The sequence below is a fragment of the Corvus kubaryi genome, unplaced genomic scaffold (genome assembly GCF_017639235.1).
Source record: "Corvus kubaryi isolate FWS band 111438036 unplaced genomic scaffold, C.kubaryi_AGA036_p1.0 37272, whole genome shotgun sequence".
NCBI classification, from domain to species: domain Eukaryota; kingdom Metazoa; phylum Chordata; class Aves; order Passeriformes; family Corvidae; genus Corvus; species Corvus kubaryi.
The window spans coordinates 2,891,053-2,902,709 of record NW_024581084.1 but is presented as its reverse complement, the minus strand read 5'-3'; the positions used below and the strand labels follow the sequence as shown (position 1 = coordinate 2,902,709).

The 11,657-nt window shown below is 63.5% G+C and overlaps 1 protein-coding gene across 1 annotated transcript; it reads right to left on the bottom strand.

Moving 5' to 3' along the window:
* Positions 1–8,403: 8,403 nt before the first annotated feature.
* SOCS3 (suppressor of cytokine signaling 3) lies at positions 8,404–10,882 on the bottom strand. The gene is made up of 2 exons (XM_042025631.1): positions 10,781–10,882; positions 8,404–10,215 (listed from the first exon to the last, which is right to left on the bottom strand). The coding sequence occupies exon 2, from the start codon at positions 10,146–10,148 to the stop codon at positions 9,519–9,521; it is 630 nt and encodes a 209-aa protein (XP_041881565.1). The 5' UTR covers positions 10,149–10,215; positions 10,781–10,882; the 3' UTR covers positions 8,404–9,518.
* Between the last annotated feature and the right edge of the window lie 775 nt (positions 10,883–11,657).

Genomic DNA, 11,657 nt, shown 5'->3' with positions numbered 1-11,657 from the left:
AGTAAAACCGCCGCAGAGATCCCGGCTTCCCGACAGGCCCGGCCTCCGCGCCGGGGGGGCGCCGACCGCCCTTAACCCTTCCCGGCTCGGCCGGCGGCGCGTTGCCCGCCCGACGGGCGTCTCCGAGCCCGGGACCCGCCGGGTTCTGCTCGCCCGGCCCGGCTCGGCGGCTCCGGGGGCCTGCGGGGGACTCTGCCCGCCTGGCCCCGGGCGGCGATGGCCCCGCTCCCCGGGGTCCCGGAGGCGCCAGTGCGGGGCAGCCTGACCCGCCGCGCACCGGGAGCAGGTGGGAGAGACTGGCCCCGGAGGGCCTTTGTGGCCGCAGCCCCCGTGGGTTCCGGCCGTGCCGGGAAGGGCTCCCCCAGCCCATCGTGCCCCCCATGCCGAGGGTTTCCCTTCTCAGGGTGCACCTGAACAGGGGCTGGCCCTGTTCTGCGGAGCAGAGGGAACATCCCAAGGGCCAAGGAGCTGGAGAACCGTCGGGGAAAAAGCCCCTCTGCACGGGGTACTCCAGTGCGGGCTGCCATGGGGCTGTGGGGAGGGAGCAGCCGGCGGTCCCTGGGAGAGCCCTGGTGCTGGGGGAGCTCTGGTAGTACCCTGAGAGAGCGCTGGAGCCGATCACGGCTAAGGACTGGTGGCTGTGCCGGCTCCACAGCCCTGCTCCAGCGCTCCGCAGGGACGCTCCGGCCGGGTGGGCAGACCCGGGGATGGCCAGGCACTGGGGGTCCGTGCCGAGAGCTGTGCCGGGCCGTCCCCGCCGTGCCCTGCCGGCCACCAGCTGCTACACTGGCTGAGGCAGGGCTGAGGTAAGTGCTCTAATTGTTTTCTCTGTGGCCCGAGATGAATAATTGAGAGGTCTTTGAGGAGAATTAATTAGCCCGTTTATTGGCAGTAAATGCTTTTCTCCAGATGATGAAATAGATCCTGAGCCACACGTGGGGCAAGCAGATGCAGGTCACTGATGCTGCTCTGGAGCTTGCTGGTGCCAGGTCCGCAGGCCAGCTGTGCTGGTGTCCCGTGCCCACTGTGGACAGGCACACTGGTTCTGACTCCCACGGCCTCCCACGCTGCCTGGTGTGCCCGGAGCTCACTGCACCCATGGCCAGCACTTTGTGCAGGGAACCTCGTGTTGGTGGGAGCAGGGGGCATTGAGGGGCAGGCAGGGTCCTGCAGCAGAGTGGGAGCCCTCTGCCCCCATCATGCCCATGTAGCTTACTGCTTTCCCCCACCTCGCATCCCATTCTGGGGAATCCCTCCCTGTGCAGACCCTGATATGTCCCCTTGTGTCTCCTTCCTGGCTCTCCTGGCTGCCAGGGTGGTGCCAACTTGGGGCTTGTAGCCTGCACCTCCTCCTCACCTCCTCCTCTTCCTCCTTCTCCCCTGGGTATGGGGTGAAGGGCCTTGCACAGCCAGAAATGCTTAAACAAGGATTTCCTTGTTGCTGCATAGCTGTTTGCCTTCTCCCGGGCCAGCCGTTAATGAGGTTTGGCAGGAGGCACCGTCAGTCCCATCCATTGGATTTCTATAAATCAGCCTGGAGCTGATGTGTGGGGCTGGGATGGAGCTGCTCGATCTTGGTGCATGGGACTTCAGCTTGTGTGTCCTGGGAGCCCCTCTGGGAGTGGAACATCCTGGCACGGTGCAGAGGGGCAGGGGCTGAGTGGGACAAGGGGGCTGTGGCTGCTTCCCACCAGGCAGGTCAGAGCGGCCACTTCAGCTATTTCCAGGAATGGCAGAAAGTGCAAAGCAAAAAATAAAAGCAGCTTCCACAGCTTCAGTGCAAAGGGCCCACATGCCAGTCCTGCCACTGTGACGGAGGTACTACCAAAAAAGACCAAAATCCTTTCTGTCCGGAAATCAGTTGTCTGTACCCTGAGACAAGGAGGGTAAAAATACAGGCTGTTTTATTGAAATGACACTCTTCTGGTTTGTAATGAAAAAATGCAACAAATAAGGCAGGGGTTGAAGTTGTTGGGGTTTGTTTGGGAGCCGGCACAGCCCATCTGTGCTGCGCCAGGCTGAGAGGAGCCACAAGTCTCAAAGGTGATATTTCAGTTCCTGCTCTGAGTGTGCTTCCCCCTTATCCAGAAACACCTCTGCTCTCACTCAGTTCTCACAGAGTTTCTGCTGTGTGTGGAAACTGAGAGAATCCCCAGTCCCAGCGTGGCTGCAGGGCTTCTCGGGTCACCACAGTCTGCTGGGAAAGCTCTGGCTCCCTTCTCGCCTTCTCTCCAGTAGCCTGGCCCATGGTGGGGCAGCCCCTGGGCCAGTGGTGTCCCCCCACAGCAAGACAGCACCAGGACGGTGACAGTGGCAGCTGGCAGGGGTCTACCAGGAGCTGCCCCTCCATCTGCAGCCCCATGCCTCCACCCTGCCAGCATTCCCCACACACCGTCAGCCCTAATGGGGGTGGGATGTGCCTGGTCGTAGTAGAGGGAAGATGCTCTGTCAGAGCCCCCACTGCAGCTCTCTACTTCCCCTCTCCGTCTACACCCGCTCGCTCGTGGGTGCTAGTGCAGCTGGAGGCTCCAAACCTGGCGACAGGCACTGCTGAGCATGGGCGGCACTGGGGAGCCCTTGGTCCCAGGGGACCCACTCGCGACAGGGGCAGCTTTGTGGGGCACCGGGGTGCGCAGCTCTGTGGGTGGGCAGCTGCTCCACGCTGCGAACCTGGCCTGGTCCCTGCCCTGTCCCCACTGTGTGCAGGGACCCCCTGCGCTGGGACCCCCGTGCCCCGCAGGGGTTGCTGTGGCTGCAAAGCCGGGGCTGGGAACAGCAACCCCGGCGAGAGGTTGTGCAAGAAGGGGGGACCCGGGAGGGCACGGGCGGCCAGTGTTGAAATTCCATGCTCTTACAGAAAAGCCCCCGGGCAGAATTCCTGACAGGGGTGATTCATCCCCCACTGGAAGCGATGACTTTGCCTCTCCAGTAAACACTCTGTTCAGCAGGGTGCCACTGCTCTGTCCTGCCACCCGCTGTGGGGTGACAGGGCTGCCCTGAGCACCGCAGGCAGCACCGGGGGTGCTGAGGAGGGCCAGGGGCACAGTGGCCGACTGGGAGCCAACTGCTGGGCAGCAGAGCAGTGGGCACCAAAGGCAAAACTGAATCCTCGGCTCGGTGCCCCGGCTGCCACCCAAACGCAGTACAGGCCATTGCTGTTGCCAGGTGCTTTGGGGGCCCCATCTCCCTCTGGTGAGGGCACACGGGACAGCCTTTTCCAGGAAGCAGGTGAGGGCAGCCAGGCTGTGGAGTTCCCGACAGCAGCTCTGGTTTTAATAACAGCAAATCAATGGATGCCCGGTTCTGGCCAGAACAAACTCCTCTGCTTCCTCCCTGGCCTCCCCCTCCAGTGGCTTCCCCACAGGGCAAAACAACCCATGTGAGAGCCCCAACTCTGGCCATGGCACATGGGGTTCTGCATGCTGATAGTCCACACCTGCCTGCCCTGCCGGCTGCAGCCTGTCCCGGCACGCTGCCTGCACTTCCAGCCCCGCTGTAGCAAGGGAAAGTTGGGGGTCCTCAGTGCTCCTGCTCACCTCTGCTGTTCCCACCCCCTACACAGGAGGGTGCTGCCTGCAGGGCTGCTCCGTGGCTGGGCATTCCCAGCTGCTCCAGCATCTTGCCTTCCCAGCTCAGCCCCGCACTGTGATTCCGCCTCCTCCCCGTGGCTTTGCACAAACCTCGAGCTTGCTTTGTGCTTGTTTTGAGAACAGATTAGTCATGGCTCTGAGCTGGCTTCCAGCAAATGCACAACAGCACCATGGAAAAACGAGAACAGTGAAGTGATGACTCAGCAGGGCTCCCACTCTGTCCCTGGGGTGCCAACTGTCCCTGCTCCTGACTGGCCCCGAGCACCAGTGAGGACCACCCGGGGATGCCGCAGCTGGGCCGGGGTGGGTGGGCGATGGCAGGAAAGACCCAGGGGCAGCACCTGCCTGCCTGGAAGCTGCAGTGGTGCTGGCAGGGTGGGACACCAGGTCCTTGGGGGTGACAGGCAGCCTCCTCTCCTTCCCCTGCCCCCTCCTGCACCTGGTGGGTGGGGACTCCCCTCCAGCCTGCTGGCACCTTGCTGTCCCAAACCCCCACTGTGCGTGTGGCTGGAACATCCCACTGCCGGCAGCTCTAGCTCAGCGCCCAGCAGGACCGCTGGGTTCTGGGGATGCCACAATGATGGGTGGCTGCTAGGATCCTGCCAGGACCTCAGCGGGCTGGGGATCCCCGGCTGTGTGGGCTCAGCAGTCAACCCTGGACACTCGGGCCCTCCTGGCCGCCACCTGCGTGCCAGTGACGGGAACTCCCGGGGCGGGCCCTTACCGTACCTCACACCTTGCTCCGCAGCCCTTCCCTGCCCTGCCCTGGCTGGCTGCCCGGCAGCACAGCGTGTTGCCAAGCCTCCTTGCCAGGTGGCTTATCGTGATCCCATGGCGCTGGACACCAACTGGTGTCGGCTGCCAAGGATGAACAATGTAATTACTGGAATTACAGTAAAGTGCTCCTGTTCCCACTCATTAAATGCTGAGACAGGGCTCCTGGGTCCTTCTGGGGAGCATCTGCTCCAGCTGTGCCCTCTGCCAGCCACACACCCCATCGTCGCCCAAGTGGCGCCACTGGCACCCATCACCCCTCACCCAGCTGGTGTGGCTGGAGTTGCTCTCTGCTGATGGCTGCCAGGCTGGTGGGGACCTTCAGGCCCTCCAGCATTGTGCACTGGTGAGGAGGGGGCAGGCAAGGAGGGCAGAGCTGGATTGCAGACACAGGGTCCCACACTGGGGAGCTCCATCCCCAGCCACATGTGTGGCTCTGCCACTGCTGGCTCCTGTGCCGCGGCTGAGGCCAGGACGGATGTGAGGCCAAGGGATGCTCCAGGGCTAGGGTTTGGCACCTGCCCATGGCTGCTCTGCCAGGGTCATCTGAGGACTCTGCACTGTGCTGGGCAAGCACACCCCAGGCAGCTGGCAGCCTGCTGCCAGAGCACCCACAGGGACCTCCCGTGACGTGCTGGAGTGACCGTAGCCAGTGGTTGGCACATCACTGCTCCCTGTGAGTGCAGGTGCAGGAGCAGCATAGCCCTGGGCCCGGGTCTCTGCCAGGGAGCAGAGAGCTGAGGCCGGGGGGGCTGGGGCAGAGCAGCTCGCATAGCTGCTGATGGAAGGAGTGAGGAATCCGCAGCTGCTGGCTCCCTGGAGCTGGCCGCGGGTCTGGCTAGGGAAGCGGCAACAAAGTAGGGTTTCCATGGGGATGTACACAGCCTGCTGGGCTCAGCTGCAACCCGAAATACTTCCTGGCCTGGGCACAGGGTCCTGCTGCCACCCCCTGCTCCCTGCCTGCTAGTAGCCCTGCCTGGTCCAGGGAGAGCCAGGGCCAAGCCAGCCCCCATGGTTCCCCCATCCACCAAGGCTTGGGGCCAGGTCACCGGCAGCTGAGCTGCTACCAGGACAGGGACTTCAAGCAGTACAGAGTGCAGAGGCCCAAGATGAGGGGCAGCTGTGGAACTGAGGGGCTCTGGGGATATAGAGCTGCAGCCCTGCTCCTCCTCCAGCGCAAGCAGCTGTCTCTTGTCCTGGGCCTGCATCTGGGACCACCAGTGCCAGCCCTGGGCTCTGCCACAGAGCTCATGCTTGTGCTTCCCGGCAGCACACGGGGAGCAGATGTCCCAGTCCCTGTTCCCAACCGTCCCCGTGGCCCTGGCCTGCAGAGGAATTGCCACGTAGGGAGCAGGTGGTGCCATTTACAGTAAGTCCCCAGCTGCTGCACAGCCCTTTCCTGCATTCTACTGGGAAATGTAGTGGTAGATGTGGGAATGTCCTGGTGCTGCAGAGCCAAGCAGGAAGAAGTGCGTGAGGGGAGTGCCACAAGGTCGGTGTGTTCACAGCAAGCTCCCTGCCTGGCTCTGCCGCCCAGTGACCTCTGGTGCTGGGTCCACTGCCACCTTCCTTGGGGTCCTGGTGTGGGGCTGGGGAGCCTTCACGGGTCTGTCCTGCTTCCCTGTGACCAGTTGGGTTTTCTGCATGGTTGGTGTAGCCACAACAGAGCTGTGGTGCTGGCCGAGCCCTCTGCTGCTGTGCTGGGGCTCGCTGCCCGCAGCAATCACCGGCTGCAGTGGTTTCCTGTTTTGGCTCTGCAGAGGCTGGTACACACCAGAGCAGGTTTCCTGCACCCCTGACCCAACAGGGTTGAGGTTCACCATCCCAGCGGACACTTCCTTCTTGTGCCAGTAATGAGCCAGCAGTGTGATGGGAAGCATTGGTGGCTACCCTGCACCCCATGGGGAGGCCAGGCTGAGGCAGGACAGGTGGTCAGGCAGGGGCTGTGGGGCAGCAGCCTGTCCCTGCCTGACCACCCTTCTGTACCCCAGCACCTTGTCAGGCTCTCCCTGGGCCTGGTGCTCTCACCCTGCTCTGCATGGCCACCTTCACAGCATGGAGAGCTGATGGCACTGGGGACATGCTATGCTTACAGCTGCACTGAGTTCTGCTGGTGCTGCTTGGTGCCCAGCCCCAGGAGATCTGGGGTGTGGAGAGGTGCAGGACCCCAACGTCCCAGCCCTGTTTCTGGAGCCTTGTGCAAATTCTGGTCTGGCTCCTGGCACCATCACACGGTGTCAGGGTCTGATCACCCTGGTAACATCTTCCCCATCCAGGAACCCTCCCAGGGGAAGCTCAGCTGCCCTGGCCCTGGTGAAGGGCAGAGGGGAACTGGCTGTGGGACATGCTTGATAGGCTGCTTACGAAACGCAGGGCCAAGTCCGCTCAGCTGCTCTGGAGCAGTGAGAGGTTTGTGAAACCTTCAGCAGGGATTTGCCCGCCGGCTGCCGCGTCACTGCTGCCGCGAGCTTGGCTTTATTCCAAGAAACCCGTGGGGCTGGCGGAGCTTCCCGGATTCTCGACTCAGCCACGGGTTGCAGCACCGTGAGGGAAGAGGCCCTTGGTCGGCAATGCCAGGGCCCTTCTGGGAAGCGAAGAAGCTGGGGCTGTTCCCACAGAGATGGGAAGGCTGGGCTCTGGCTGGGGGGACTTGGACAGGGTCACTGTGGGCAGCCTGGCTGCCGTCCCTGGGGGCAGCTTCCCACTCTGCCCCACCATGGGGTGCTGTGAACCCCTTGCTCTGTTAGGAGGGCTGGGTGTGCTCATAAACCCCCAGGACCCTCTTTTCCCATCCTCTCATTTGCCTCATCCTGCATGGGAGTGGTGATACTCTGCAAGGTGATGCTCCTGCCAGCTGGGGGCTGCTGTGCCTACAGCACTGCTCCCCCCCCATCACTGGCACGGGGCTGGGAGTCACCGGTGCTGCCGGGAGCCCTAAAGTCAGGGGTGTGCCTCAGCAGGGCCTGGCGGGCAGCCACCCGTGCGCGTGGACATTCCTTGCATAGCTGTAGCGGGTGCCTGGGCAGGCCACGGCACTTCCTGGCAGCCCGTGTGCCACAGCCCCACATAGCGGCCCCAAAATAGTCACTGGGACTGTGCCATGCCCACAGCCTGGACCGGCACACTCACCATCCCTCTGGTCCGGGCTGATTCCTGAGGAAATTCTTTTCCCAGCAGCCGGGGTTCCCCGGGGTGGGCGGGAGCACTGTGCATGATGCCAGGCATAATGCTGACAGCGTGGAGATGCAGACTGGGGCCTGGGCACAGCGCACCTGGGCACAGCCTGCTCCTCACAGCCGGGGGCTCTGGGGGGCTGACCCGCTCCTAAAGGATCACCCACATCCCTGGATGCAGCTCTTCAGCAAGGCACCATACTGCACACCAGCCAAATGGAGCTGCAGGTTTATTGCCCATGCCCCCAGCAACAGGGAACAGGCACTTCTGGGGGCAACGACATCCCCAGGAGAACTGAATCCTCTCCTGTCCCTCGGGCATCTGTGCCTGGCTGGGATTTCGCTTTTCTCTCTGTGCTGTGGGGGTGAGCAGGATCATGGCACCCCTTATCCTGAGCCCTCTACACTCCGAGAGGGAGCTCCTGAAGACCCGTTCCTACCCATGCCTCTCAGTTCCTGCAGCTCCTCACCCTGGCGTGCGCCAAAACAGGTCTGGGGGAAGGCAGGACTCGCTCGGCACTTCACAAACACTGCACTGGGGCTGTGCCACAGGCCGGCCTTGGCCACCAGCTCGGCTCCTCCTGTGCCCAGGGCCATGTCTGCTGTCCCGTGGTTGTGCTATGTGTGCGAGCCGGGAGCAGATCCCATCCTCATGGCTTGGCTGGCAGAGCGACGTCGAAGGGCTCAGACATACCTGAGTGCTGGGGCAGAGTTTACGCACGCCGGGCTGAGTCACCGCGGCGGGATCACCCGGCATGGACAGCAGCTCCAGGAAACGGCGCTTACGTGGTGTAAACACATCCCAGCATTGTGCCGGGGCCAAGTGGCCCCAGGGGTGCAAGAGAGAAATCAAATCAGATCTGACGTTTTTCATTAAAAAATAGTGCTCTTTATTATAAATTATGGAAACATTTTCTTTCTGAATATAAATATAAATATGTGCAAAGTTTCATCTGAGTTTGGTTTTGGTTGAATTTTCAAGCATCGTTTTGCTCAGCCCTCAAGGCTGGAGGTGAAGATGGAATCTTTATAAAAGACAGTGATTCATGTTGGCCTGTAAACATCCCTTTGGTTAAAAAAATAAGAATAAAAATTAAAAAAAGCCAGAAAACCCAACCACTTCTCTGGGCAGACGCAGAAAAGCACTCACGAGATGACACGCTCCAGGGGATCATCCTGCTGCGTTCCTGCGGGAATTGGTGCCCTACAGAGCAGCATAGCCGGGGTCTGTGGGAGTGGCTGGGCAGAGGTGGGTGTGACTCTAGGGAGTAACGGCCCGGGGTCCTCGAGGTGATCCTTGCAGATGCGGTTGTGTGGGACTCAGCAGCATCGGGACGCGACGCTTCCCCTCCAGCTTCACAGCACATCAGCAGGACCGTCATTGTGCAGCATCACCAGTGGATGTGCGCTAACCCAGACCGCGGGGCAGGGATGATATTAAGGCTTAGTCCCCTGGAAAATGGCAACGTGGGGACAAAGGCATTGACCTCTTAGTCTGGGGCTTGGTGTGAAAGGAGCTTCCACCTACAAGGAGGCAGCAAGAGGTACAGTACGGGCGAAAAACACCTTCCCCTTAAAACTGAGGAAAAGCGATCAGGCACTCCTGGACTCCAGTGCTTTCCATTTCTGAGGGCGGAAGGGGCTCTCGCCAGGACACCCCCAGGCTGCGGGAGCTGTCCTGGCTGCCCAAGCCCACAGGGGCTTTGCCAATGGGTTCACTGTAGTATCCACAGTCTGGTTGGAGCCATCTCCTTCCCTTTGGAGAGGAGGTGTCACGCTTGCTTGGGGAGTCCCCTCAGCACCAAGGGTGCCCAGCTATGCTGGCCACAGCCCTGAGCCCGTGGCAGCTTGCCCCAGTTCCCCCTCTCTCCTTCCTGGACGGAGAGGCTTGGCATGCCCTGCCAGCTCCTGTGCCGCTGAGGCATTGTGCCTTGTCCCCTGTTCTTGTGCTTGTAGCATGTGACCATGCTCTGCTGGCCCCTTAGAGAGGGGCATCGTACTGGTCCAGGAACTCCTTGATGGGGGCCGGCAGCTGAGTCATCTTCTCATAGGAGTCCAGGTGCCCGTTGACGGTCTTGCGGCAGAGGTGCTGCAGGGTGGAGACACTAGAGGAGAGCGGGCGGCTCAGCACCAGGGGGATCTTCTCGCCACCTGAGTAGATGTAGTAGGTGCGCTTGGGGTGCAGGGCCCCCCCCGGCTGCTCGGGGACGGCACAGGGTGTGGGCGGCATGTAGTGATGGACCAGCTTGAGCACGCAGTCAAAGCGGGGCACGGGCTGGCTGCTGTGGGGATCACTCTGCAGGGAGAAGCTGCCGCCCTCGCACTGGATGCGCAGGTTCTTGGTGCCCGACTCCGTCTTGACGCTGAGGGTGAAGAAGTGCCTCTGGTCTGAGCTGTCCCTGATGAGGAAGGTGCCAGCCGGCTCAGTGCTCAGCAGCAGGTTGGCCTCGCCACCTGTCACCGTGCTCCAGTAGAAGCCGCTCTCCTGCAGCTTGCGTACGGTGTTCACCACCAGCTGGTACTCGCTCTTGGAGCTGAACGTCTTGAGGCGCAGGCTGGTGTCGAGGGGGCGGCTCATCCCGGCGGCGGGGAACTTGCTGTGGGTGACCATGGCGCAGGGAGCCAGCTTCGTGTGCTCTGGATGCTGCTGCCAGCAGCAGCCGCTGCTACACCATCACCTGCGGCAGAGGGAGCGGTGAGCCCCGGCACTCCGGTCCCCGACTCTCCCTTCCCGGGAACACCTGCACCCCCGGTCCCTGGCTGTTATCCTCCCGCAGCAACAGCGCTCCCGGTCCCCGGCAATCCCCTTCCCCAGCTCTCATCTCCCAGAAAAACCGGCAGCCCCCCTCCCCAGCTCTTTCTTCCCGGGAACCGGCAGCTCCCATCCCTGGCTCTCCCTTCACAGGGAAGCCGGCAGCCCCCGTTCCCGGCTACTGTCCTCCCGCGGCACCGGCACCCCCCGTCCCCAGCTCTTCCTTCCCGGGAGCACTGGCACACCTGCGGTCTCCCGCTCTCTCCCCTCTCTAGGAGCACCGCTTCTGATGGTCTCCTGCTCTCTCACTCCCGGGGACACATCGTTACCCCAGGCCGCCGGTTATCGCCCCGCTGGGGCACCAACATGCCCGGCGATCCCCTTCCTTGGGCAGCACCGGCATTCCCGGTCCTCGGCGATCGCCCCCCCGAAGGTCCCGGCATCCCCGGCTGTCCCCCCTTCCCCTCCGGGACTCCCTCCCGCGGCCGTACCTGGGGCGCGGGAGCCGGTGTTGGCGGCAGAGCGGGGCCGGTGCGCGGCGGCGAAGCTGCCGAAGCGGCCCGAGGCGGCCTCTTATAGCAGGCGCAACGCCCGCCCTCGGGTTCCTGGAACTGCGCGGCTTCTTGTAACGCGGCGGCACCGCCCGCGCCCCGCCCGGCCCGGCCCGGCCCGGCCCCCCGGCGCCTCGCCAGCCCCTGCTCTGCCAGCCCCGGGCCCCCGGCCTGGCCCCACCGGCCCCAGCCCCGGCCCTTCCAGCTCCGGCCCCGGCCCCGACAGCCCTTTCTGGGCAGGGCGGCTGCCCCCGCCCCTCGGCCTGCAGAGAAAGGGAGAGCCCCGGTCCGGCCCCCCCGGGGGCCTTCGCCGTCCCGCGCCTCTGCCGGGGCCCTGATGAGGAGTTTGGGCTCGGCTGATGGGGGGTACACCGGGGGGGGGGCACACTAGGGGAGAAGGGACACTGAGGGGTTACACGGAGCGGGGGCTGCCACCGTGCCGTGGGGCAGCAGGTCCCACATTCCGACGTTGCCAGCCCTGATTTCCAGGCCAACGTGCTAGGCTGCCGCCAGCCCCGGCCGCGCCTCCTTGGGGGACCCACGGGGGACCCTCGGTCTGGAGACCACCAGGGGGAATCCGCTTGCGGGGCTGTGCGGCGGCTACCGGCTCCGCAGCTGCTCGATCTCCGCGCCCGAACCCCGCTTCGGGCGGCGGTGGCTCCGGGAGCCCCCGGACACTCCGTACAGTTGGTGCTTTGGCCGGTCTGCGGGGCCAGGTGGGCTGGTGGGGAGCCCGGCACGGCGGAGGCCCGCTGCCCCTGGCAGCTCCCCCGGGGCTCTGCCCTAGGGGCTTCCTCACCCCTCCGCCCCGCCCCGG